The 27,249-nt window shown below is 44.3% G+C and overlaps 1 protein-coding gene and 15 non-coding genes across 16 annotated transcripts; 9 read left to right on the top strand and 7 right to left on the bottom strand.

Annotated features, from left to right (window-relative positions):
- Nucleotides 1-3,985: 3,985 nt before the first annotated feature.
- tmem271 (transmembrane protein 271) lies at nucleotides 3,986-5,353 on the bottom strand. The gene has a single exon (XM_086106061.1). It carries the CDS (start codon nucleotides 5,008-5,010, stop codon nucleotides 4,219-4,221), a length of 792 nt encoding a protein of 263 aa, XP_085962187.1. The 5' UTR covers nucleotides 5,011-5,353; the 3' UTR covers nucleotides 3,986-4,218.
- Nucleotides 5,354-12,118: 6,765 nt separating this feature from the next.
- trnal-uag (transfer RNA leucine (anticodon UAG)) lies at nucleotides 12,119-12,200 on the top strand. The gene has a single exon. It is a non-coding gene; the product is annotated as a tRNA-Leu (tRNA).
- A 4,418-nt stretch (nucleotides 12,201-16,618) lies between these two features.
- trnam-cau (transfer RNA methionine (anticodon CAU)) lies at nucleotides 16,619-16,690 on the bottom strand. The gene has a single exon. It is a non-coding gene; the product is annotated as a tRNA-Met (tRNA).
- A 1,588-nt stretch (nucleotides 16,691-18,278) lies between these two features.
- trnam-cau (transfer RNA methionine (anticodon CAU)) lies at nucleotides 18,279-18,350 on the bottom strand. The gene has a single exon. It is a non-coding gene; the product is annotated as a tRNA-Met (tRNA).
- Nucleotides 18,351-18,595: 245 nt separating this feature from the next.
- Nucleotides 18,596-18,677, top strand: trnal-uag (transfer RNA leucine (anticodon UAG)). The gene has a single exon. It is a non-coding gene; the product is annotated as a tRNA-Leu (tRNA).
- Nucleotides 18,678-19,425: 748 nt separating this feature from the next.
- trnal-caa (transfer RNA leucine (anticodon CAA)) lies at nucleotides 19,426-19,507 on the top strand. Its single transcript has one exon. It is a non-coding gene; the product is annotated as a tRNA-Leu (tRNA).
- A 429-nt stretch (nucleotides 19,508-19,936) lies between these two features.
- trnam-cau (transfer RNA methionine (anticodon CAU)) lies at nucleotides 19,937-20,008 on the bottom strand. The gene has a single exon. It is a non-coding gene; the product is annotated as a tRNA-Met (tRNA).
- A 1,077-nt stretch (nucleotides 20,009-21,085) lies between these two features.
- Nucleotides 21,086-21,167, top strand: trnal-uag (transfer RNA leucine (anticodon UAG)). Its single transcript has one exon. It is a non-coding gene; the product is annotated as a tRNA-Leu (tRNA).
- A 754-nt stretch (nucleotides 21,168-21,921) lies between these two features.
- trnal-uag (transfer RNA leucine (anticodon UAG)) lies at nucleotides 21,922-22,003 on the top strand. The gene has a single exon. It is a non-coding gene; the product is annotated as a tRNA-Leu (tRNA).
- Nucleotides 22,004-22,758: 755 nt separating this feature from the next.
- trnal-uag (transfer RNA leucine (anticodon UAG)) lies at nucleotides 22,759-22,840 on the top strand. Its single transcript has one exon. It is a non-coding gene; the product is annotated as a tRNA-Leu (tRNA).
- Nucleotides 22,841-23,267: 427 nt separating this feature from the next.
- trnam-cau (transfer RNA methionine (anticodon CAU)) lies at nucleotides 23,268-23,339 on the bottom strand. Its single transcript has one exon. It is a non-coding gene; the product is annotated as a tRNA-Met (tRNA).
- A 758-nt stretch (nucleotides 23,340-24,097) lies between these two features.
- Nucleotides 24,098-24,169, bottom strand: trnam-cau (transfer RNA methionine (anticodon CAU)). The gene has a single exon. It is a non-coding gene; the product is annotated as a tRNA-Met (tRNA).
- A 1,077-nt stretch (nucleotides 24,170-25,246) lies between these two features.
- trnal-uag (transfer RNA leucine (anticodon UAG)) lies at nucleotides 25,247-25,328 on the top strand. The gene has a single exon. It is a non-coding gene; the product is annotated as a tRNA-Leu (tRNA).
- Nucleotides 25,329-26,075: 747 nt separating this feature from the next.
- trnal-uag (transfer RNA leucine (anticodon UAG)) lies at nucleotides 26,076-26,157 on the top strand. Its single transcript has one exon. It is a non-coding gene; the product is annotated as a tRNA-Leu (tRNA).
- A 429-nt stretch (nucleotides 26,158-26,586) lies between these two features.
- Nucleotides 26,587-26,658, bottom strand: trnam-cau (transfer RNA methionine (anticodon CAU)). Its single transcript has one exon. It is a non-coding gene; the product is annotated as a tRNA-Met (tRNA).
- A 248-nt stretch (nucleotides 26,659-26,906) lies between these two features.
- Nucleotides 26,907-26,988, top strand: trnal-aag (transfer RNA leucine (anticodon AAG)). Its single transcript has one exon. It is a non-coding gene; the product is annotated as a tRNA-Leu (tRNA).
- The last annotated feature ends 261 nt before the right edge of the window (nucleotides 26,989-27,249 follow it).

Raw genomic sequence — 27,249 nt, 5'->3', positions numbered from 1 at the left:
AGTTTTTGGAAACACTGTGCCATGGAGATATCTTAACTTTGGGCCTGAGCCAACTTTGACTGGAAGGGAAGGGGAGCTGGCCAAATGTTGCCCAATTATCCGCTATGTTCCCCATTTACTTATTCAACAGATAGCACATAGAGTTACTGAAAAATGATTTTGAACCCAACTGTGTTGCTCATTTACACTACAGTAAAACAAATCCTGACTAAAAGGAATTTCCAAATACAAATTGTCAGCGTTTCCCCCAATAGATATTCACTAATAGAGATGTGCAGGATGAAGCCTTCTGCATCAGCAATAAAACCCATTTTGGTCAGCATGCGTCCGTTGTTTGGCTTTTAAAAACCATTTAAGCTCTCTTCACGTTGCAGCAGGATGCCACACAGACAAATTGATGCATTTCTAAGAAAAGCCTTTTAGGGATATTGATTTTCTTTCCATAAGCGCAGGCAGCAGTTTTTCCCCCTTTTGACAGACACTCAAAATATTGGGCTATGCTCTTGTCTGTGATCCATTAGAAGAAGATAGGTTCGCTCAGTTTTGAGAGTTATTAAGTATCAGTTTTTGTCAGCACTTCTCAGTATCACGCAGAGCAAATTCGTCCACGAGAATTAACATTCAATTAAATGTATACCTCTGAAAGAGACAGTTATGTCTTAGCAATGCTTTACAGTGTTCAACACACCGACGGGATTACACTCTTACACACGCGCACACGCACACACACTGATGTACAAAGTGGCTCCCGGATCGCCAAAGACACTTTTGATGTCACTTTTCTCAGCCCTCCACTGCAACATTTCAACATTCATCATTCTTCCAAAATTCTGCAGCGCCATCACTTGTGCGGAGACGCTCATCAGACGCCTCAGAGTGAGGACGTTGGGAGTTGCAAATCAGCGATTTGCTACCTTGTGTGACCAGAGCTAGAGACTCATTACACTAATGCAGCTACACAATCCAACTAAAGATCCCTCACGCGGAGAATGGCCTCTTGGGTGTGTGTGTGCAAACTTTTGCAATGAAATTAGCAACTAAATCTCAGCACCTACTCAGCTAAGTAATAACAAATTCACTTTGTGCTTTAGTGCCCAGATGGTGTGTAACTACACGTACTTTAGTTGCGTGGTTCAACTTTGTGACACCAAATTTGACTTCACAATAAAGCATGCTCACTCTTGGAGCTGGATTTAATAAACCGGTTGATCGAGTACACTCAATATTCTCGTCGAGGCTCCAAGGCTTCCAATGAAATCGCATTGGCACTGGCTAGCAGTTAATCTATAGCACACAGTTGTCGTAATTACGTGCTGTAAATTCAAATAAATGAATGCAGTATATTATATTTTGGCAGCAGAATTAGATCGCATGAATATTTTAACGCAAATAGATGGCCATCGTGTTGAAGCCAAACAACAGCAAACATTGTTGCAGCTGCTGATCAATCTTAGAAACTGGAATCGCAGGCCTTTGTTTGTACGTCAGACACATTTAAAAGTAGTTACACAATGTCAAAGATGGGGTTCATCATGATACCTTTCGTGGTTGGGTGCGTGCCTCCAACTTGGAGCATAAATCGAGTGTTACACACTAACAAGTCCTAACCAAGCCTTGTTGCATAAGTGATGAAGCCTGCTCAAATGAGAGGCGAAATGTTTTTCAAAATAACCAGAGCAGTCCTGTTGCCATTGACTCATTGTCCTGAGAATGAATGACAATACAGTATTCGAGTTGGAAGCCCTGGAGGGAAAAAAATCCTGGCGCCGGGGCTGTGGCCATTTTGCAACTAAAATAGTGGGCGGACGTGCTGCATGCATGTGAAAAGCTAAAAAAAAAATTAAGAATAATAATAATATTTCACAGGACGAACTGAGAGCAAATGATAACAGCCTGGTGGTTGGAAATCCTACATTGTGGCACCATTTTGTAATGCAGTCAGAGGTGGTGCAAATGTGAAAGAAGAGTCAAACAAAATATTTCAAGATCAGCCTAGATTTTGCTGAAGTTTACCAAATGTTAATTTCTCACTAATCCTGGTTTTTACGCCTACCGATGCCAATACTGTAGGTTTACTTGATAATCTACAGTTTTGGGCTTGGGAAATTCATTACTTTGATTTTTTTTAAATTGAGTTTGTTTAGTGTCAACACTTTGAGGGACTGGTACTCTGTACAATAGTTTTGTGTAATCCATTGCTTGCTTTCTCGCTCTCTCTCATATATTATTTTAATTGTGTTCAACGTCTTACAAATAATTAAGTGCCAGTAATGCTACCAAAACATGCCTAGAAAGTGTTTATAGGTTATCTCTACATTGTGGATTTCACTTTTTGCAGGGATGGTGTGCAACATAACCTTGCGATGTAGCGGGTATTACTGTATTGTTATTCCCAATTCTATATTTTCCATTCCTTTGACTTTTTCCCCCTGGTAGATTCCATGACAATGAGAATCGACCCATTGAAAATCTTTTGAGGTTTCTTGACACGACTCTCCCATCATTAAATAATGGATCAATATTGACAAAAAGTGAACACAGTCTTCCCAAGTGAAAACTTTCTGCTGACAGCTGCTCATTTCTGAGTCCTTTGTTGCGAACGGCCCAAAATACACACTTTTTTTTTTTATGTTATCATCATCTTCCGGCGTGCTTACCCTGAATTATCTCTCCAAGGAGCCCTTTTATCATCTGATAAGTTGTTAAGACAATTCCTGAGATGGAGCTGTTTTTATATATAGTGAGAAGAACAGATGCTTCGTTCATTTTGTTGTATCCAGCGTTCATTTGTCAGGTGAATCACCAAAAAGCAAACGCGTCATTGTTGCACAGTTAGGAGTAAAAAGGACAAGTATTATGTCATCGTGCCAACTAAGTACTTTAAGTTCCCTGTCAAAGCACCATAAGAATTTTTAATTCCTTTTGAAAACAAAACACACCTTTTCTGTTGAGCTCATGCACTCGTTATAAAGAGTCCACACCCCCTATTTTGTATTCTAAATAAAGTTCAGACCTTCTAGTGGAGACTTCCTGCCTTTTTTTTTTTAACTGTATTGGGAAATGTTCATAATTCCACCTTGACAAAGGCCTTGCAGTTCCATCTGATGAAAACCAGCATAATTGATTTCTCTTTTTAAAGTGTGTTAAATTATCAGTTGAACATGATTTCAGGATGGTATTGGTGCCAAAGGTATACAAAAGCAATATAAGGTGACATACCAACTTGAACGAGCCAAGTCAGATGAATCGCACGTTTGACATTAGCTGGCTCAATACGTGCATCTGACCAATGTGTTGCTTGCCATAGCTCAATATTTAATATTGGTCAGGTTTAGTTAGTAAATAAAGCAGACTGGAAGGGCTGGTAGATGTTAAATTTTTGCCAGTTTGGACATTTGCCAGAGTTAAAAGTTGTCAAAATGGAAGCACCTACTGGTGAGTTGAAGCAGTGGGGCGGGGGGGGGGCGGTCCATAAACTGCATCAGCTGAAGAATGGAACCTCCTCTGTAACAACTTGTTCTGTTTTGTTTTTTGTGTTGAAAATGGCTCCCACTTTTTGACGATGCAATATTCATGAACAAACATGCTGTTTCGGGGGTCTCCTGAAAACCGGTGATTTATTTTGGTGAAACAAGGATTTTGCCCAACGCCAACAATATGCACATTTCAAAGAAAACCAAGTTTTGACATCTTGGGTTTAGTTCCCCTTTAAAAAGAACAAACGTTTTCATTGTGCAAAGTTCTGAATACGGGTATTGTATGCAATTGGGGGGGGGGGGGGGAAGAATTGTGTACTTTAGTAATGGTGTTGAAATGGTACTTATTCCCTTTCTATTCCTTTTTGCGAAAGTTCTCTATTTAAGTGTGCGCCTCTGCAAAAATAAATAAATAAATAAAGCAAACGATTTGGTCACCGCAATAGCAGTTAAAACAACAACAAAAATCCCAAGAATATATGTTTAGGGAAGGTTCAGGGCGCAAGACGTGAGGTTAAATATACTTTTAATTCACAAGTATAAATCTGAACAGCAAATATTCCAACACAAACTTTCGATGAACTGCAAGCTGCTGGCCTGATGCTGTCATGTGGCCGCACTGCCACATTTGAGCTTGTTGCTCCTCATTAGCGTGACGGTGATGTTAAAAGCTGGCGCAGGCAGCTGGGAGAAGCAAAAAAATAAAACTTTGGGGTTTCGCTCATCGTCCCACAGCGGCCGGCTACGTGTTGCGTGTCTCGGCGGGGAAGATGTCCTCATAGGCGGGCGGTAGGTCACTGGGGAGCGGGTAGGAGAAGGGAAAGCAGCGGTTGAGTTCCGGGTCTGCGGGCGAGTAGCCCGGCAGCTCAATGGACGGGTGGCCCCCTCGCTGGGCTTCCGCGCCGCTCTCGTCCAACACGTTCAAAACGGCTAGATTGATATAAGACACGGGCTGGAGGTCCGCCGAAGAGCAGTCCCGCTCCTCGCTGAAGATGATGGGCCCGGAGCTGTGCCTCTGGACCCGCCTGCTCCGGGAGAACTGGGCCGCTTTGTACCTTTGGATGAGCACCAGGTTGACGAGCCCCAGGAGGCACTCGAGCGCGCTGAGCACGGTGGAGATGACCAAATTCCTCTGGTACTCCCTCAGCTCCTCGCAGGCGCGGCTCATCTGGCCCGAGTGGACACAGTAGTGGAAGTACTTCCTCTCCACCAGAGAAGCGGTGTCCCCGTCCACCACGGCTCCGGAGAAGGCGGTGAGGACCCCCAGCAGGAAAACCACAACCCCCAGGAGGACCAAATTCCGGCTGCGCGGCTTCCCCGTGCAGCAGAGCAGCGCGACGCCCAGGAGGACCTGGCCGCTTCCGAGGAGCAGCCCGGAGTAGAACGCTCCGGCCGCGGCGCCGAGGTGGAAGTGTTCTCTGACGCTGGAGCCCAGCGAGACGCATTTTAATCCGAACACAAGTTCGCCGAGGGCGCATGCGAAGAGGAGGGTGCTGGACAGGACGGCGCACAGTCCTTTCCCACTCAACTTCATTATATTCCACCTCTGCTGCCGCTCTCGATCCCTCTCCGCTGGCAGCCGCCTTCATCCTCCGTCTGGTCCGGGAGCGCCCCGGTTGCCGCCGGCGGTCATCGTTGGCCGGTTCTTCTCCTCGGCCGGTTCGGAGGCGGAGGCAGTCCGCGACTCTGTGGGGTCTCTCTGCATTCCCGACGCTTTACGGGAATGGATGAAATGTTAATTCATGCCAGGAAGGCATGCCCCGCTTTGCACCGACCGCCCCGTCGATAATCCATTGGCGAGCATTGACGACGCTTCGAGCCTGGCAAAGTTAGGACCCTTGGCTTCCTCGTCCGAGTGGTCGGGATGCGCGGGTGCGGTGTGTATGCGCGTGAGTGTGTGTGCGCGCGCGCGCGTGTGTGTGTGTGTTATCAATTTTGCAAACCTATGCCAGAGGTTCTGTGGACTCCACCTTATTTACAATCTGGAGGGATAAAATGTGGCCATTGTTTATGTAGAGAAAAATAGAAGGCAACGGATGGGGGCTGTTTTATTTTATTTACCAAATATTTAATGTATACACTGTTGTAAAATTCACATATTTGTTTTCACTTTAATCATATCATGATGCATCTCATATATCGCGTGTGAGATGGCTTTCAGAATCCCTACCTTACCTTTTTTTCTGGCACATCGAGTTTTTGGGATATTTTCCTTTTTTTTGTTTTTACGTTTGAATTATTAAAGCTTGTGCAATACGAACTTTATCATGTGTTCTAATTTATAGTAGGGGTGTAATTTATATATTTTATGACGGCTCAGAAAAAAATCCACTTGTTGCTGAATCTCATCCTTAATTCATAAATAATACTAAAAACATTACGTTATTTTATGATGATGTACGATACCACTTTATTTTCAGACCCTTGAACTCTTGAGTGCTCATTGATACCAATACGAAATAAACAAGTGTGCGTGTGTGTGTGTGTACAGTATGTGTGAGAGCGAGAGAGAGTGAGAGAGAGAGAGAGAGAGAGAAAGAAAGAATCACCCAATTTACGATTTTTTCAAGATACGAGCTGTCTTTTGCCCTTTTTTTTCGTTTGTTGCTCTAACTTGCAAACAGAAATTTGAGATACGGGCCCTGTATATTGGCAGTGACCTGAATTTATTTTACTTACAAACAATCAGCGTGTAGCAAAGTGAACAAATCTTCAAAAAGAGGCTTCCTGCAGTTTTATGCTTTTATTCTGCTACCCCAGTGGTAAAGAATATAAGACATGAAGTGTGTGTGTGTGTGTGTGTGTGTGTTTTCCTGCCCTTGTGTATCAGACGTACATAACGGACTAAGTTCTTTCTCAGATGATTTTTTTTTTTGGGTGAAGCCACAAAATCGCTGACCGTGGTGCTGATATGCAATGCCCAAATCAAAACCTGGCCCACTCGATTTTTTGCCATCCAAATTACCCATCATTGGCTTATTAAAAGCCTTTGTGTGTGTAGGAGAACGCGTCCCTCTGTGGGACAGATGTAAGTGAGGAGGATTCTCGTGTTATTACGAGGTAGGTTATTGGCAGCAGGAGTTCTACTTAGTCCAAATCAATACAGGAGGATGTGTGTATGAGTCATCACATTGCTGCGAGAAAGAAATGATGATGCAGCTTCAGGTCTTAATATCTGTCTGTAAAAAAAACTTGGCGTGTGTTCTCCATCTATCAATGGATAAAAGTTTTTTAAAAAAAAGAATCACTCCAGAGTAGCGGCCTATCCCACTTAGGCCTAGACAGATTGCACGACTGGTAATGTATCGTTTTCTTTTCATCACATCAGTTCCCCTTCTTAAAGGAGACTTATTATGAAAATTTTAATTTTTAAATGCTTGTCGACAAAGATTTGAATGTATGAGGGCCTTCACCCATCAAGAATGAAATTTAAGAAATACTCTACCTATGTCTTTTATTTGGCCAAATTGAGAATATGTGTCTGTGATCGGGCAACCTGCACTGTTCTTTCTAACAATGCTAATTGCTAATTAACATAACTGCTTCCTTATGTTAGTTAGCAGTGGCTTACATGTCATTCATTTGCAGTCTGGAAGTAGGTGGGTGCTACTCTCGTCTCGAGTCTCAGATCTCTTTTTTTTTTTGTGATCGCCATAAATCCTGCAAGGTGGTAAACACAAATTTGGTAATTTCGCAAAAAAAGCGCAGTCCGGGGTATCTGCAAAAAGGAAAGGCTTGCACCGCTGCAGTGATCACACCCCATGTGGTCTGAGCAAGCTTCAGGTTTAAACTGACTTTCTGCCACCAAATGGTCACGCTGCCTGGTCATCTCCAAAGCACTCCTTCTGCTGCGCCTGCCCACCCAGTTTGTTGATCTGCCAAATATCGCACGTGCTAGCTTTAGCCCCATGTGTTTCAGCCAAACAATGTTTCTTCGGAAGGCTATAAGTCAGCTTTATTAGTTCAGGCAAGTTATGTTCCTCAAGGATCAACCTTGGGTCCACTTGTTTTCCAATTTTGATGAATGATCTTCCCTGTATCCTCTTCCAGTTTTCTGATCAATTATATGATGATGCTATTACTTTATACCTCAAAGCCTTTTCTCACAAATCCAAGAATCGCAACAACATGATGAACATTTTTCAGACTTGGCTTTTTGAAAACAGATGACAGCTTCACCATACTAAAATATGTGCAACACATTTTAGTATGTAACGAAAAACGTATTTTAATCTTAAATTCTTTGCTTTTAACATATGACAGAACAATTCTTCAGAAAGTTGGTAAATATTTTGTGTGTTTGAATTGACTCAACACTAACCTTTAAACCACATATTGAAGATGTTTTCAATAAGATAAATTTTAATGTCGGTGTTTTATTTCATTCTAGGCAATGTTTTACATTTGATGTTAAGAAGAAACTTAATGCAACTTATTCCGCCCGTTATTGGCTTTTGACTTGCACCAACAGCGTCTTTATGTGGTATAACAATAAATGATATATACTTATATTAGCGTGTTCTTCTTTTACACACCATTGTATATTTTATGACAAACTGGGTGGCTTTATTTAGACAATAGGTGGCAATTTCACTGGTGTCAGTTATTTGTAAATGCATTCATTTTAATTTTCCTTATTGTTTGAAAAAATCCCCCCCCCCCGGTTATCCAATTACACACTACGTAGTTCAGATCAGTTGTCCCTTACATCCCCTTTGTCACTAAAGAAATAGGCAAGAAAGCCTTCAAGCTATTGGCACTCTATAACTAACAGCAAACGAAGGGGCTCATTAAAAAAAACAAAACAAAACAAAACATGTGAACAAGGCTATCCACCACTGGGCATGGGCATGCGACAGAACAGTCACCATCAACTCATTTGAGTTGAACCAAAATGCTATCAGTAGGGTGTAATTATTTATCCTTTGCATATTCTGGTGGAAGAATGAAACATACCTTTGATTATAGTGGGAACTATTTTAACGGAGTGGGAAAAAATGGCACAAGACATCTTTAAAAGGCAACCAGCTGAGAACGGGATCTGTGAAATTTTGTTACGACTTATTGCATTCCAGTTCTGTCAAATTTAGGGAGGCTGATGTGAAACCTGTCAGAAGACAAGAGTTGACTCAGTGAAGAAAAATATTTGATTGTGCCGTCACTTGGGCGTCCGTTCATCACACTCAGCCACCTTGTTAACTGTACTTTATTCAGGTGCTAGAGGCTGTTCATTTTTCGTATATACATATATACAATGAGATCTGATGTTGAGGTTTTCCTCAGTAGCGTTGGACTTCTTGTGTAGTTCATCTTCTCGTGTAGGTTGGCCAGTTGTCACAGAGAAAGGTCAACCTCAAAAACTTAACCAGAGAAATCCTCAAGATTATTTTTCTTTTGTGGCGGAAAATTCAGCCTTATCGGCCAGTCCGGAATAATGCTTTGGTTTAGTCAGATGGGGTTTTTTTTTCAGTGGTTGATTTCATCTCACATGTGTTTGCCTGACTAGATATGAGCATGCAAGGCATAATGATGTGATCTTTACATTTTACTGTTGTCCAGTATGTCAAAAAAGATAGTGTTTAACTTTGGTGTTTCTACTACGCTGGATCTCTTGCTATGTGTGTGTGTGTGTGTGTGTGTGTGTGTGCGTGTGTGTGTGTGTGTGTGTGTGTTTGTGTGTAAAAATATAAATGAGTTTTTGTTGTTCGGTGTAACTGTGATTAAGAGCTCTACAAACAAGCTTGGAACTGAAACGGCTCTGGAAATAGTTTCAGGAAAAGAATGAACAGTCACTGGCATGGAGCGATTAATTTAATTTAGAGAAAATATCTAGATTCGATCGTGTGATAAATTGGATGAGTGTGGCATACCCTACGTCTTCTACAGCATGTCAGGATGAGGCCCATTCAAAAGACATGAGATGGATGATTGTCCTGCATGCTTCACAAAACGGCAATAGGCCATGAAGAGGGAAGTCACTCACATCATTATGACTGGACTTGGCCGCTCTAAATCTGTTGGATTAACTAAAATCTGAGTTTGAAGGTCATTTGGAGCATCGGGGCAACACTACGTTGATTTCAAGTATTGGGAACAACAAACATAATTGTCTTTAGTTGCATCACTGACAACGCCAGGACATAACAACATCGCTACGTACGAAGACCTGCATTCCCCTCCCGAGGGTCGCTTGTTGACCTGAAAATAAGGTCAGACTCTTTAAATGATTACTTATAGTCCAAAGAGATGTGACAGTAATCTAGACTGGGGTTATAATTTCATTTTTGAAACAGTAATTGTGTCACAATATGGAGTCTTTGCACCTTAACTTACAAGTCATTGATGTCACGTGAGGAGCGGAATTTGGACCCAGAAGCAGACAGGAGACCTAAGGGGAGAACTAAAAATCTTCATATGCAAAATATTCAAAGTAAAAAACAGAGCAGTGCTTGACGCAGCAGGGCATAGAAGGCTTGACGTTCTGACAACATGTAACGGAGTAAATTGACATGTAGAAAAACGAGCGCAATCCTGTGTAGCCAAGCAAAGGAGCAAAGTAACAAACAACATCAAGGGCACAAATGGCAAAACTCTGTCACAGTCACAAGAATTGAGGCACTTAGAGACGTTTATTGACACAAATACAAGATGTGAACAAACACGAGGAGCTAAATGAGGCCTTACTCAGGTACTGATGCTCACATGAAGGCTCACTAGGCCAGGCCTCTGTGTACCATGCGGCGAGGTTTTTGACTGACGTGGTACAACTGCCCTGGTGTTTGATATAAAAATATGAAGCCAAAATACAAGATTAGCCTGTCTTTCAATTTTTACCTTTGTAACTACATCTCAAATGAGGACTAAATTAAAATGTCCATACTGTTCAATGATGTGATAGCAAGAAAAACGAAACAATAGGAAGTGAAATTCATTGTTGTTGTTGTTGTTTTTTTTTTTTAGATGTTTTTAGGTAAAAATTAGCATTTGATCTCTCCTTAATATTTAATGTGATGAAAGCCCCAATTATAAAAGTACCGTATTTTCACGACTATAAGGCGCCATTAAAAGTCTAAAATTTTCTCCAAAATGGACAGGACGCCTTATGATGCGGAGCGTCTTGTCTATGCGCTGAGTTCGAAAACCTGACTGACAGCCGACACGCTGTTTATAAAGAAAAAAAGGCGGAAGTGACTGTGGACAGGCATGCGGCAAAGAAGTCGGCCAATCAGTGAAGGGTGGGCGTGTATATATACACATATGGAGAGCGAGAGAGAGAAAAGGCAGATGTGAGTGAGGACAGGCATGCGGGGAAGAAGTCCGCCAATGGGTGAAGGGTGGGCGTGTAAGTGGACGCTAAAGGTACGCCCCAAGCAGGTACCAACACCTGTATAGAGTGTGGCTATGTGCATTGTTGCAAAACAACTTCGGTTGTGGTTTCTAAGAACCCCCGAAAATAAATTCTACAAAGAGACACGCCTACGAAGCTCAGTTCAAACTTCAAGCCATCGGTTATGCTTTTGGCATGCGTGCCCATCTCACAGCAGCGGTGAAAAACCAAGTCAAGCAAATGAACTCTGAGCTTGCCGTTATTCCCGGAGGCTTGACTAAAGAACTCCAACCGCTGGACATCGGCATCAACCGGGCGTTCAAAGTAAAGTTGCGAACGGCATGGGAACAATGAATGATCGATGGCAAACACAACTTTACAAAGAGTGAGAGGCAGCGCCGGGCGAGTTACGCCACAATTTGCGAATGGATTGTGGCTGCTTGGACGAACGTGTCTGCTTGCACTGTTGTTCGAGTTTTTGGCAAAGCCGGCATCATTTCTGTGGAGCCACATGGCAATGAGAGTGACTGACAACGAGAGGGAACACGGCGTTTTTGATGGATTACCGGTACTTGCACAATTGTTCAATTCTGATACAGAGGATGAGGACTTTGATGGATTTCTGGGTGATGATTGATCGAAAAACGTGAGTACATTGTACGATGGCTAAATAAAATACAACGGAACTCAGTTTTCCGATGCCTTTTTAAAAACGTGTTTTTAGCTTGTATCTGTATGTCTTGGCATGCTACCGTATGCTACAAGCTAACGTGTTTTTAGCGTGCGCGCATGCATGCCGTATGTTTAAGCTGGCGTATGTTTTACCACTTTAAAATTGCGCCCAATAATACAGTGCGTTTTGCCTATGTGTAAAATACAGAAATAGCACCCATTAATGAGACTGCGCCCAACCATACGGTGCGTCGAATGGTCGTGAAAATACGGTACTGATATCCAGTATCCTAACAGCAGGCCTAATGTTTTAAATAACAGATTCGTGTGAAAATAACTACAGAATTCACCAAGTATCAATTCATCCAGCACGCTACCGTTGGACCACTCTGCTGCTCAATTCAGGGAGCTCTTTCGTTGCCCTCAGCGCTTTACAAGGCTGACGACCCAACAAAATTGCAACCGGGCTGTTCTGGTTGCCTTTGAAGCAGTTTCACCTCTTCACCAAGCAGGCTCTACCATGTTATAAATAAGTGGCGATCAGACAAAACTATACTGAATGATGATGTGCCAACCATGCGCCCCAAGTGCCCCAAAATTTTTACTTGCCAACAAACTTCCATTGCCCAGACGATTTTTCCCAGGTAGTGTGGCCGAGTGGTCAAAAGCGCTGGATTTAGGCTCCAGTCTCTCAGGAGGTGTGGGTTCAAATCCAACCACTGCCATTTCTTTGTTAGATCAGATCTTACCCAAATTTCTCAGTTACCCAGACAAACTTCTTGAGTGAAATCAAGGGCTGGTTTGGCACAACGTGGAACCATTTGAATTCCTGGTTCTTTTTTTGTTCTCTTGCTGAATTAAGGTAACAAGACCCATCAAAGTTCTTCCGGAAAATAATACATTTTTGCCTTTTCACACAAATCCAGACTATAGACTTATCTGGATGTCCTGGGTACGACGTTAAACTGCATCCAACTGGTCCTCCAGGTTGGGGGTTGGGCGTGAGGTTAACAACCTCACCCTGTAAAACAAAACCTGTTACAGAAACGACGAGAGGAAGCCATTCCGGTAAACCACGGCGAAGAAGAGACGGCACATCCTTGGATGTATCTATGACGGGGCCGGGTGAAATCCAGCAGGAAGCCCGACCCCTGATGACCCCGATCTTTGGAACCAAAACCAACACCAGAGTAGGCACCTGGAATGTGCGCACAATGTTCCAGTCTGGTCGCATGGACCAGGTGCTGAAGAATATGAGGGACTATCGCCTGGACATTTTAGGCGTTAGTGAAATGAGGTGGACGGGGCAAGGGCGTCTCGTGGTTGATGGAGCAACTTTTCTGTACTCTGGGAAGCAAGACCACCATTCCCATGGAGTCGGCATCATCCTCTCCAATAGTGCAGCAAAAGCATTGATTGGATGGAAGCCGGTGAATGAACGGATTATTACAGCAAGGCTCTACACCAGATATGCCAAAGTAACCATCGTACAAGTCTATGCCCCAACCGAAGCTGCCTCAGCGGACGATAAAGACACCTTCTACAACCAGCTCCAGACCGTGCTTGAGGAAATCCCCAGACATGACATCAAAATGCTGATTGGAGACTTCAACGCAAAACTGGATAATGACAGAAGGGGCCTGAATGCCACAGTTGGACCACATGGGTCTGCAGGCTCCACGAACGACAACGGGGAGAGACTGTTGATGCTAACCAGTACCAACGGCCTCAGCATTGGCAACACCTTTTTTGAGCACAAGCGGATCCACAAAGTAACCTGGGTTTCACCTGGTGGCGGGACCCAGAACGAACTGGACTACATCTGCATCAACACAAGGTGGCGCTCGTCATTGCTCGACGTTCGCTCCCACAGAGGTGCACATGTGGGTTCAGACCACTTCCTTGTGGTGAGTAAAATCAAGCTGAAGCTGAAGAAGGTGAAAAAGGTGCAGCCCAAGAGACCTTACGCAGTGGACAAGCTAAAGGATAACAACATCTCAGAAAGCTTCTGTGAGGAGTTGAGTAGGAAGCTCAAGGTATCACAACACCTTGCAAACATTGAGGAGCAGTGGAGTATGTTCTCTTGTGCCATTGCTGAAACTGCAGAAGCAGTTATCAGCAGAAAGAGGGGTACCAACAAAGAGAGATGGATAACAGACAACACCTGGAAGTTGATTGATGAAAGGAAAGTGGCCAAGATAAAAAGAGAACAAAAGAGGAGGCTCCGGAGCTGGAGGATGGAAGACGAGGAGTACAGGCGCTTGGACAGGGCAGTGAAGAAGAGTTGCAGGAAGGATAAAAGACAGTGGCTAGAAGAGAAAGCAAGAGAGGCACAGGAAGCAGCCGAGAACAACAACACGACGACCCTATACAAGATCGTGCGGGAGCTAACCAACTCCAGGAGCAGCGCTAGCGTGCCAATCAGGAGCAAGGATGGCAGGACACTTCTAAGCGACGAGGAGCAAGAAGCAAGATGGCTGGAACACTTCAGGGAGGTTCTCAACCAACCAATGCCTCCCGTGCTCTTCAATTTCGATCAAGAGACACCAGCTCCAGCTCTAAATATTACATCGAAAGAGATATCCGAGACTGAGGTTGCCAAAGCAATCAAGGGCCTTAAGAACAACAAGGCACCGGGACTCGATGAGGTAGCTGCCGAGATGTTGAAACACGGCCAAGACGCTGTTGTGGAGAGCCTTACCCACCTGTTCAACCTGATTTGGCATGCTGAAGAGGTTCCTGCCGACTGGAGACGTGGGGTCATTGTCACGCTTCCTAAGAAGGGAAACCTCGCAGACTGCAATAACTGGCGGGGCATTACACTGCTGTCAATCCCCAGCAAGGTATTGTCCAGTGTCCTGCTACATCGCCTTAAAGATGAAGTGGATAACATCTTGAGGGAAGAGCAAGCCGGTTTCAGGAAGGGAAGGTCTTGCGCCGAACAGATCTTTACCCTTCGAAACATCATAGAGCAGTGCCAAGAACTTCAGACACCACTCATGATCAACTATATCGATTTCAAGAAAGCCTTCGACAGCATCCACCGGGAGTCACTGTGGCAGATCGTCCAGCTGTATGGTGTACCCCTCAAGTACATCAACATCTTCAGGTCATTGTACCACAACTCAACCTGTTGTGTCAAAACCAACAGTGGCACAACTGATGATTTTGACATTGTCACTGGTGTAAGACAGGGTTGCATTCTGTCACCCCTACTCTTCATCATCATAATTGACTTTGTGATGAGGAAGTCCATCACAGGGGAAAAAGTTGGTATCAAGTGGGGAGGGAGCAGACTAGCTGACCTGGAATTTGCAGATGATTTGGCTCTGTTAAGTCACACCCAGCCCGCACTCCAGGAGTTGACCAACAATCTGCATGAGCACGGAGTTAAGGTCGGTTTACGAATTAGCCAGGAAAAGACCAAGGCCATGGCCGTCGGACAGCACCAACACCTTCAACCACTCACTCTACACCAACATGACATAGAGTACATTGACAGCTTCACATATCTTGGGAGTAACATCTCAAATACAGGTGGTGTGGAGAAAGACGTCAACAGTGGACTTGGTAAAGCTGCGGGAGTGTTCCAACGCCTCCGCAACATCTGGTCATCGAAAGCCATCACTACGACCACCAAGCTACGCCTCTATATGTCAGTGGTTATCCCAACAGCGATTTACGCCTGTGAGACATGGATGAAGACAGCCAACATTACCAACAAGTTAGATGTCTTTCATCGGCGTTGCCTGAGATCCATCCTGAGGATCTCATGGAGAGACCACATCACCAACGAGGAGGTGATGAAGAGGGCAGGAGTGGCTGAACTGTCAGACATTGTCTCTGAAAGGAGAAGGAAAATGATCGGCCACGTACTCCGGCTGCCAAGAGAGAGACCGGCAAGTGTGGCCATGGACTGGATGCCAGAGGGTGGAAAGAGGAAGAGAGGTAGGCCAAAGAAGACGTGGAGACAGACTGCCAAAGAAGACCTCAGTGAGATGGGTGTCAGCTGGCATGGAGCAAGAAGGGTCGCCAGTGACCGGAACAAATGGAGGAGGCTCGTCGCCCAATGTTCCAAATAGGAGCGGGCGGAACTAACTAACTAAGACTTATCTGGTCACAAAACCTTGGATTCAGAATGAACACTCATGTTTACTTTTTGAGCGAAGTGAACTGAGAAAGGCTAAATTGCCATGTGACGGAATTCCTGAGAAGACCATTCTCAAATTCAGCAGGCCTAAAGTTCTTTTGAAGAGAACCTCATAGAAGGAATTCTGTGGCTTGCTCAACATAAAGATTCAACTGCAAAGTGCTGATAGCGGAGGATGGTTTCGATCCATCGACCTCTGGGTTATGGGCCCAGCACGCTACCGCTGCGCCACTCTGCTGCTGAATTCCAAGGGCTCATTCATTGCTCTCAGCAGTTGACAAGGCTGACGACCGTACAAAATTGCAACTGGACAGTGATGTTTGCCTTGGAAGCAGTTTCGCCTCTTCACAAAGCAGGCTCTCTCACGTTATAAATCAGTGGAGCTCAGACAAAACTACACTGAATGTTAATGTGGCAACAATGCTCCCGTGCCCCAAAATTTAAACTTAGCAACAAACTTCCAGTGCCGGCACGCTTTTCCCAGGTAGTGTGGCCGAGCGGTCAAAGGCGCTGGATTAAGGCGCCAGTCTCGAAGGAGGTGTGGGTTCAAAGCCCACCACTGCCATTTCTTTGTCAGATCCGATCTTGCCCAAATTTCTCAGTTACCCAGACAAACTTCTTGAGTGAAATCAAGGGCTGGTTTGGCACCAAGTGGAACCATTTGAATTTCTGGTTCTTTTTTTGTTCTCTTGCTGCCTTAAGGTATCAGGACCCATCAAAGTTCTTCCGGAAATTACTACATCTTTGCCTTTCACACAAATCCAGACTATAGATTTATCTGGTCACAAAACCTTGGATTCAGAATGATACTGCGGAAGGAACACTCATGTTTACTTTTTGAGCTAAGTGAACTGAGAAAGCCTAATTACCATGTGACGGAATTCCTGAGTAGACCATTCTTAAATTCAGCAGGACTCAAGTTCTTTTGAAGAGAACCTCATAAAAGGAATTCTGTAGCTTGCTCAACATAAAGATTCAACTGCAAAGTCCAGATAGCAGAGGATGGTTTCGATCCATCGACCTCTGGGTTATGGGCCCAGCACGCTACCGCTGCGCCACTCTGCTGCTGAATTCCAAGGGCTCATTCATTGCTCTCAGCAGTTGACAAGGCTGACGACCGTACAAAATTGCAACTGGACAGTGATGTTTGCCTTGGAAGCAGTTTCGCCTCTTCACAAAGCAGGCTCTCTCACGTTATAAATAAGTGGAGCTCAGACAAAACTACACTGAATGTTAATGTGGCAAAAATGCTCCCGAGGTGCCCCTAAATTTAAACTTGCCAACAAACTTCCAGTGTCCCGTAAGCTTTTCCCAGGTAGTCTGGCCGAGCGGTCAAAGGCGCTGGATTAAGGCTCCAGTCTCTAAGGTGGTGTGGGTTCAAAACCCACCACTGCCATTTCTTTGTCAGATCAGATCTTACCCAAATTTCTCAGTTACCCAGACAAACTTCTTGAGTGAAATCAAGGGCTGGTTTGGCTCAAAGTGGAACCATTTGGATTTCTGGTTCTTCTTTTGTTCTCTTGCTGCCTTAAGGTATCAGGACCTAGCAAAGTTCTTCCGGAAATTACTAAATCTTTGCCTTTCACACAAATCCAGACTATAGACTTATCTGGTCACAAAACCTTGGATTCAGAATGATACTGCGGAAGGAACACTCATGTTTACTTTTTGAGCTAAGTGAACTGAGAAAGGCTAAATTGCCATGTGACGGAATTCCTGAGTAGACCATTCTCAAATTCAGCAGGACTCAAGTTCTTTTGAAGAGAACCTCAAAAAAGGAATTCTGTGGCTTGCTCAACATAAAGATTTAACTGCAAAGTCCAGATAGCAGAGGATGGTTTTGATCCATCGACCTCTGGGTTATGGGCCCAGCACGCTACCGCTGCGCCACTCTGCTGCTGAATTCCAAGAGCTCATTCATTGTCTCAGCAGTTGACAAGGCTGACGACCGTACAAAATTGCAACTGGACAGTGATGTTTGCCTTGGAAGCAGTTTCGCCTCTTCACAAAGCAGGCTCTCTCACGTTATAAATAAGTGGAGCTCAGACAAAACTACACTGAATGTTAATGTGGCAACAATGCTCCCGAGGTGCCCCTAAATTTAAACTTGCCAACAAACTTCCATTGCGGAATGGCATTTCCCAGGTAGTCTGGCCGAGCGGTCAAAGGCGCTGGATTTAAGCTCCAGTCTCTCAGGAGGTGTGGGTTCAAATACCACCACTGCCATTTCTTTGTCAGATCAGATCTTGCCCAAATTTCTCAGTTACCCAGACAAACCTCTTGAGTGAAATCAAGGGCTGGTTTGGCACCAAGTGGAACCATTTGAATTTCTGGTTCTTTTTTTTTTCTCTTGCTGCCTTAAGGTATCAGGACCCATCAAAGTTCTTCCGGAAATTACAACATCTTTGCCTTTAAAACAAATCCAGACTAAACTTATCTGGTCACAAAACCTTGGATTCAGAATGATACTGCGGAAGGAACACTCATGTTTACTTTTTGAGCTAAGTGAACTGAGAAAGGCTAAATTGCCATGTGACGGAATTCCTGAGTAGACCATTCTCAAATTCAGCAGGACTAAAGTTCTTTTGAAGAGAACCTCAAAAAAGGAATTCTGTGGCTTGCTCAACATAAAGATTAAACTGCAAAGTCCAGATAGCAGAGGATGGTTTCGATCCATCGACCTCTGGGTTATGGGCCCAGCACGCTACCGCTGCGCCACTCTGCTGCTGAATTCCAAGAGCTCATTCATTGTCTCAGCAGTTGACAAGGCTGACGACACGACAAAATTGCAACTGGACTGTGCTGGTTGCCTTTGAAGCAATTTCGCCTCTTCACCAAGCAGGCTCTATCACGTTATAAATACGTGGACCTCAAAAAAAACTACACTGAATGTTAATGTGCCAACCATGCGCCCCGTGCCCCTAAATTTAAACTTGCCAACAAACTTCCATTCCGGAATGGCATTTTCCAGGTAGTGTGGCCAAGTGGTCAAAGGCGCTGGATTTAGGCTCCAGTCTCTAAGGAGGCGTGGGTTCAAATCCCACCACTGCCATTTCTTTGTCAGATCAGATCTTACCCAAATTTCTCAGTTACCCAGACAAACTTCTTGAGTGAAATCAAGGGCTGGTTTGGCACCAAGTGGAACCATTTGAATTTCTGGTTCTTCTTTTGTTCTCTTGCTGCCTTAAGGTATCAGGACCTTTCAAAGTTCTTCCGGAAAATACTACATCTTTGCCTTTCACAAAAATCCAGACTATAGACTTATCTGGTCACAAAACCTTGGATTCAAAATGACACAGGAGAAGGAAGACTCATGTGTACTTTTTGAGCTAAGTGAACGAGAAAGGCTAAATTGCCATGTGACGGAATTCCTGAGTAGACCATTCTCAAATTCAGCAGGACTCAAGTTCTTTTGAAGAGAACCTCATAAAAGGAATTCTGTGGCTTGCTCAACATAAAGATTCAACTGCAAAGTCCAGATAGCAGAGGATGGTTTCGATCCATCGACCTCTGGGTTATGGGCCCAGCATGCTACCGCTGCGCTATTCTGCTGCTGAATTCCAAGGGCTCATTCATTGCTCTCAGCAGTTGACAAGGCTGACGACCGTACAAAATTGCAACTGGACAGTGATGTTTGCCTTGGAAGCAGTTTCGCCTCTTCACAAAGCAGGCTCTCTCACGTTATAAATAAGTGGAGCTCAGACAAAACTACACTGAATGTTAATGTGGCAACAATGCTCCCGAGATGCCCCTAAATTTAAACTTGCCAACAAACTTCCATTGCGGAATGGCATTTCCCAGGTAGTGTGGCCGAGCGGTCAAAGGTGCTGGATTCAAGCTCCAGTCTCTCAGGAGGTGTGGGTTCAAATCCCACCACTGCCATTTCTTTGTCAGATCAGATCTTACCCAAAGTTCTCAGTTACCCAGACAAACTTCTTGAGTGAAATCAAGGACTGGTTTGGCACCAAGTGGAACCATTTGAATTTCTGGTTCTTCTTTTGTTCTCTTGCTGCCTTAAGGTATCAGGACCTTTCAAAGTTCTTCCGGAAAATACTACATCTTTGCCTTTCACACAAATACAGACTGTAAACTTATCTGGTCACAAAACCTTGGATTCAGAATGACACAGGAGAAGGAAGACTCATGTGTACTTTTTGAGCTAAGTGAACTGAGAAAGGCTATATTGCCATGTTACGGAATTCCTGAGTAGACCATTCTTAAATTCAGCAGGACTAAAGTTATTTTGAAGAGAACCTCAAAAAAGGAATTCTGTGGCTTGCTCAACATAATGATTCAACTGCAAAGTCCAGATAGCAGAGGATGGTTTCGATCCATCGACCTCTGGGTTATGGGCCCAGCACGCTACCGCTGCGCCACTCTGCTGCTGAATTCCAAGAGCTCATTCATTGTCTCAGCAGTTGACAAGGCTGACGACCGTACAAAATTGTAACTGGACAGTGATGTTTGCCTTGGAAGCAGTTTCGCCTCTTCACAAAGCAGGCTCTCTCACGTTATAAATAAGTGGAGCTCAGACAAAACTACACTGAATGTTAATGTGGCAACAATGCTCCCGAGGTGCCCCTAAATTTAAACTTGCCAACAAACTTCCATTGCGGAATGGCATTTCCCAGGTAGTCTGGCCGAGCGGTCAAAGGCGCTGGATTTAAGCTCCAGTCTCTCAGGAGGTGTGGGTTCAAATACCACCACTGCCATTTCTTTGTCAGATCAGATCTTGCCCAAATTTCTCAGTTACCCAGACAAACCTCTTGAGTGAAATCAAGGGCTGGTTTGGCACCAAGTGGAACCATTTGAATTTCTGGTTCTTTTTTTTTTCTCTTGCTGCCTTAAGGTATCAGGACCCATCAAAGTTCTTCCGGAAATTACAACATCTTTGCCTTTAAAACAAATCCAGACTGTAAACTTATCTGGTCACAAAACCTTGGATTCAGAATGACACAGGAGAAGGAAGACCCATGTGTACTTTTTGAGCTAAGTGAACTGAGAAAGGCTAAATTGCCATGTTTCGGAATTCCTGAGTAGACCATTCTCAAATTCAGCAGGACTAAAGTTCTTTTGAAGAGAACCTCAAAAAAGGAATTCTGTGGCTTGCTCAACATAAAGATTAAACTGCAAAGTCCAGATAGCAGAGGATGGTTTCGATGCATCGACCTCTGGGTTATGGGCCCAGCACGCTACCGCTGCGCCACTCTGCTGCTGAATTCCAAGAGCTCATTCATTGTCTCAGCAGTTGACAAGGCTGACGACCCGACAAAATTGCAACTGGACTGTGCTGGTTGCCTTTGAAGCAGTTTCGCCTCTTCACAAAGCAGGCTCTATCACGTTATAAATACGTGGACCTCAGAAAAAACTACACTGAATGATGATGTGCCAACCATGCGCCCCAAGTGCCCCTAAATTTAAACTTGCCAACAAACTTCCATTCCGGAATAGCATTTTCCAGGTAGTGTGGCCGAGTGGTCAGAGGCGCTGGATTTAGGCTCCAGTCTCTCAGGAGGTGTGGGTTCAAATCCCACCACTGTCATTTCTTTGTCAGATCAGATCTTGCCCAAATTTCTCAGTTACCCAGACAAACTTCTTGAGTGAAATCAAGGGCTGGTTTGGCACCAAGTGGAACCATTTGAATTTCTGGTTCTTCTTTTGTTCTCTTGCTGCCTTAAGGTATCAGGACCTATCAAAGTTCTTCCGGAAATTACAACATCTTTGCCTTTAAAACAAATCCAGACTAAACTTATCTGGTCACAAAACCTTGGATTCAGAATGACACAGGAGAAGGAAGACTCATTTGTACTTTTTGAGCTAAGTGAACTGTTAAAGGCTAAATTGCCATGTTTGAGAATTCCTGAGTAGACCATTCTCAAATTCAGCAGGACTAAAGTTCTTTTGAAGAGAACCTCATAAAAGGAATTCAGTGGCTTGCTCAACATAAAGATTAAACTGCAAAGTCCAGATAGCAGAGGATGGTTTCGATCCATCGACCTCTGGGTTATGGGCCCAGTACGCTACCGCTGCGCCACTCTGGTGCTGACTCAAGTGTTCATTCATTGTCTCAGCAGTTGATAAGGCTGACGACAAGGCTGACGACCCGGCAAAATTGTAACTGGACTGTGCTGGTTGCCTTTGAAGCAATTTCGCCTCTTCACCAAGCAGGCTCTATCACGTTATAAATACATGGACCTCAGAAAAAACTACACTGAATGATGATGTGCCAACCATGCGCCCCGTGCCCCTAAATTTAAACTTGCCAACAAACTTCCATTCCGGAATGGCATTTTCCAGGTAGTGTGGCCGAGCGGTCAAAGGCGCTGGATTTAGGCTCCAGTCTCTCAGGAGGCGTGGGTTCAAATCCCACCACTGCCATTTCTTTGTCAGATCAGATCTTACCCAAATTTCTCAGTTATCCAGACAAACGTCTTGAGTGAAATCAAGGGCTGGTTTGGCACCAAGTGGAACCATTTGAATTTCTGGTTCTTTTTTTTGTTCTCTTGCTGCCTTAAGGTATCAGGACCTATCAAAGTTCTTCCGGAAATTACAACATCTTTGCCTTTAAAACAAATCCAGACTAAACTTATCTGGTCACAAAACCTTGGATTCAGAATGACACAGGAGAAGGAAGACTCATTTGTACTTTTTGAGCTAAGTGAACTGAGAAAGGCTAAATTGCCATGTTTGAGAATTCCTGAGTAGACCATTCTCAAATTCAGCAGGACTCAAGTTCTTTTGAAGAGAACCTCATAAAAGGAATTCAGTGGCTTGCTCAACATAAAGATTCAACTGCAAAGTCCAGATAGCAGAGGATGGTTTCGATCCATCGACCTCTGGGTTATGTGCCCAGCACGCTACCGCTGCGCGACTCTGGTGCTGACTCAGGTGGTCATTCATTGTCTCAGCAGTTGATAAGGCTGACGACAAGGCTGACGACCGTACAAAATTGCAACTGGACTGTGCTGGTTGCCTTTGAAGCAATTTCGCCTCTTCACCAAGCAGGCTCTATCACGTTATAAATACATGGACCTCAGAAAAACTTACACTGAATGATGATGTGCCAACCATGCGCCCCGTGCCCCTAAATTTAAACTTGCCAACAAACTTCCATTCCGGAATGGCATTTTCCTGGTAGTGTGGCTCAGCGGTCAAAGGCGCTGGATTTAGGCTCCAGTCTCTCAGGAGGCGTGGGTTCAAATCCCACCACTGCCATTTCTTTGTCAGGTCAGATCTTGCCCAAATTTCTCAGTTACCCAGACAAACGTCTTGAGTGAAATCAAGGGCTGGTTTGGCACAAAATGGAACCATTTGAATTTCTGGTTCTTTTTTTGTTCTCTTGCTGCCTCAAGGTATCAGGACCCATCAAAGTTCTTCCGGAAATTACAACATCTTTGCCTTTAAAACAAATCCAGACTAAACTTATCTGGTCACAAAACCTTGGATTCAGAATGACACAGGAGAAGGAAGACTCATGTGTACTTTTTGAGCTAAGTGATTTGAGAAAGGCTAAATTGCCATGTTTGAGAATTCCTGAGTAGACCATTCTGAAATTCAGCAGGACTCAAGTTCTTTTGAAGAGAACCTCATAAATGGAATTCAGTGGCTTGCTCAACATAAAGATTCAACTGCAAAGTCCAGATAGCAGAGGATGGTTTCGATCCATCGACCTCTGGGTTATGGGCCCAGCACGCTACCGCTGCGCCACTCTGCTGCTGAATTCCAAGGGCTCATTCATTGCTCTCAGCAGTTGACAAGGCTGACGACCGTACAAAATTGCAACTGGACAGTGATGGTTGCCTTTGAAGCAGTTTCGCCTCTTCACAAAGCAGGCTCTCTCACGTTATAAATCAGTGGAGCTCAGACAAAACTACACTGAATGTTAATGTGGCAACAATGCTCCCGAGGTGCCCCTAAATTTAAACTTGCCAACAAACTTCCATTGCGGAATGGCATTTCCCAGGTAGTGTGGCCGAGCGGTGAAAGGCGCTGGATTTAAGCTCCAGTCTCTCAGGAGGCTAGGTTTCAAATCCCACCACTGCCATTTCTTTGTCAGATCAGATCTTTCCCAAATTTCTCAGTTACCCAGACAAACTTCTTGAGTGAAATCAAGGGCTGGTTTGGCACAAAGTGGATCCATTTGAATTTTTGGTTCTTCTTTTGTTCTCTTGCTGCCTTAAGGTATCAGGACCTTTCAGAGTTCTTCCGGAAATTACTACATCTTTGCCTTTCACAAAAATCCAGACTATAGACTTATCTGGTCACAAAACCTTGGATTCAGAATGATACTGCGGAAGGAAGACTCATGTGTACTTTTGAGCTAAGTGAACTGAGAAAGGCTAAATTGCCATGTGACGGAATTCCTGAGTAGACCATTCTCAAATTCAGCAAGACTAAAGTTCTTTTGAAGAGAACCTCAAAAAAGGAATTCTGTGGCTTGCTCAACATAAAGATTCAACTGCAAAGTCCAGATAGCAGAGGATGGTTTCGATCCATCGACCTCTGGGTTATGGGCCCAGCACGCTACCGCTGCGCCACTCTGCTGCTGAATTCCAAGGGCTCATTCATTGCTCTCAGCAGTTGACAAGGCTGACGACCGTACAAAATTGCAACTGGACAGTGATGGTTGCCTTTGAAGCAGTTTCGCCTCTTCACAAAGCAGGCTCTCTCACGTTATAAATCAGTGGAGCTCAGACAAAACTACACTGAATGTTAATGTGGCAACAATGCTCCCGAGGTGCCCCTAAATTTAAACTTGCCAACAAACTTCCATTGCGGAATGGCATTTCCCAGGTAGTGTGGCCGAGCGGTGAAAGGCGCTGGATTTAAGCTCCAGTCTCTCAGGAGGCTAGGTTTCAAATCCCACCACTGCCATTTCTTTGTCAGATCAGATCTTGCCCAAATTTCTCAGTTACCCAGACAAAGTTCTTGCGTGAAATCAAGGGCTGGTTTGGCACAAAGTGGAACCATTTGAATTTCTGGTTCTTCTTTTGTTCTCTTGCTGCCTTAAGGTATCAGGACCTTTCAGAGTTCTTCCGGAAATTACTACATCTTTGCCTTTCACAAAAATCCAGACTATAGACTTATCTGGTCACAAAACCTTGGATTCAGAATGATACTGCGGAAGGAAGATTCATGTGTACTTTTTGAGCTAAGTGAACTGAGAAAGGCTAAATTGCCATGTGACGGAATTCCTGAGTAGACCATTCTCAAATTCAGCAAGACTAAAGTTCTTTTGAAGAGAACCTCAAAAAAGGAATTCTGTGGCTTGCTCAACATAAAGATTCAACTGCAAAGTCCAGATAGCAGAGGATGGTTTTGATCATTTGACGTCTGGGTTATGGACCGAGCAAGCTATCGCTGCGCCAGTCTGCTGCTAAATTCCAAGGGCTCATTCATTGCTCTCAGCAGTCGACAAGGCTGACGACCGTACAAAATTGCAACTGGACAGTGATGTTTGCCTTGGAAGCAGTTTCGCCTCTTCACAAAGCAGGCTCTCTCACGTTATAAATAAGTGGAGCTCAGACAAAACTACACTGAATGTTAATGTGCCAACCATGCGCCCCGTGCCCCTAAATTTAAACTTGCCAACAAACTTCCATTCCGGAATAGCATTTTCCAGGTAGTGTGGCCGAGCGGTCTGAGGCGCTGGATTTAGGCTCCAGTCTCTCAGGAGGCGTGGGTTCAAATCCCACCACTGCCATTTCTTTGTCAGATCAGATCTTACCCAAATTTCTCAGTTACCCAGACAAACTTCTTGAGTGAAATCAAGGGCTGGTTTGGCACCAACTGGAACCATTTGAATTCCTGGTTCTTTTTTTGTTCTCTTGCTGCCTTAAGGTATCAGGACCCATCAAAGTTCTTCCGGAAATTACAACATCTTTGCCTTTAAAACAAATCCAGACTAAACTTATCTGGTCACAAAACCTTGGATTCAGAATGACACAGGAGAAGGAAGACTCATGTGTACTTTTTGAGCTAAGTGGACTGAGAAAGGCTAAATTGCCATGTTTCGGAATTCCTGAGTAGACCATTCTCAAATTCAGCAGGACTCAAGTTCTTTTGAAGAGAACCTCATAAAAGGAATTCAGTGGCTTGCTCAACATAAAGATTCAACTGCAAAGTCCAGATAGCAGAGGATGGTTTCGATCCATCGACCTCTGGGTTATGGGCCCAGCATGCTACCGCTGCGCCACTCTGCTACTGAATTCCAAGGGCTCATTCATTGCTCTCAGCAGTTGACAAGGCTGACGACCGTACAAAATTGCAACTGGACAGTGATGGTTGCCTTTGAAGCAGTTTCGCCTCTTCACAAAGCAGGCTCTCTCACGTTATAAATCAGTGGAGCTCAGACAAAACTACACTGAATGTTAATGTGGCAACAATGCTCCCGAGGTGCCCCTAAATTTAAACTTGCCAACAAACTTCCATTCCGGAATAGCATTTTCCAGGGAGTGTGGCAGAGCGGTCAAAGGCGCTGGATTTAGGCTCCAGTCTCTCAGGAGGCGTGGGTTCAAATCCCACCACTGCCATTTCTTTGTCAGGTCAGATCTTGCCCAAATTTCTCAGTTACCCAGACAAACTTCTTGAGTTAAAACAAGGGCTGGTTTGGCACCAAGTGGAACCATTTGAATTTCTGGTTCTTTTTTTGTTCTCTTGCTGCCTCAAGGTATCAGGACCTATCAAGGTTCTTCCGGAAATTACTACATCTTTGCCTTTCACACAAATACAGACTGTAAACTTATCTGGTCACAAAACCTTGGATTCAGAATGACACAGGAGAAGGAAGACTCATGTGTACTTTTTGAGCTAAGTGAACTGAGAAAGGCTATATTGCCATGTTACGGAATTCCTGAGTAGACCATTCTTAAATTCAGCAGGACTCAAGTTCTTTTGAAGAGAACCTCATAAAAGGAATTCAGTGGCTTGCTCAACATAAAGATTCAACTGCAAAGTCCAGATAGCAGAGGATGGTTTCGATCCATCGACCTCTGGGTTATGGGCCCAGCACGCTACCGCTGCGCCACTCTGCTGCTGATTTCCAAGGGCTCATTCATTGCTCTCAGCAGTTGACAAGGCTGACGACCGTACAAAATTGCAACTGGACAGTGATGGTTGCCTTTGAAGCAGTTTCGCCTCTTCACAAAGCAGGCTCTCTCACGTTATAAATCAGTGGAGCTCAGACAAAACTACACTGAATGTTAATGTGGCAACAATGCTCCCGAGGTGCCCCTAAATTTAAACTTGCCAACAAACTTCCAGTACCCGTAAGCTTTTCCCAGGTAGTGTGGCCGAGCGGTCAAAGGCGCTGGATTAAGGCTCCAGTCTCTAAGGAGGCGTCGGTTCAAATCCCACCACTGCCATTTCTTTGTCAGATCAGATCTTACCCAAATTTCTCAGTTACCCAGACAAACCTCTTGAGTGAAATCAAGGGCTGGTTTGGCACCAACTGGAACCATTTGAATTTCTGGTTCTCCTTTTGTTCTCTTGCTGCCTTAAGGTATCAGGACCTTTCAAAGTTCTTCCGGAAAATACTACATCTTTGCCTTTCACAAAAATCCAGACTATAGACTTATCTGGTCACAAAACCTTGGATTCAGAATGATACTGCGGAAGGAACACTC

This window comes from Hippocampus guttulatus, chromosome 2, assembly GCF_054856545.1.
Source record: "Hippocampus guttulatus isolate MCC_2025c chromosome 2, RoL_Hgut_1.0, whole genome shotgun sequence".
Lineage (NCBI taxonomy): Eukaryota > Metazoa > Chordata > Actinopteri > Syngnathiformes > Syngnathidae > Hippocampus > Hippocampus guttulatus.
This window is presented reverse-complemented; position numbering and strand designations above follow the sequence as displayed.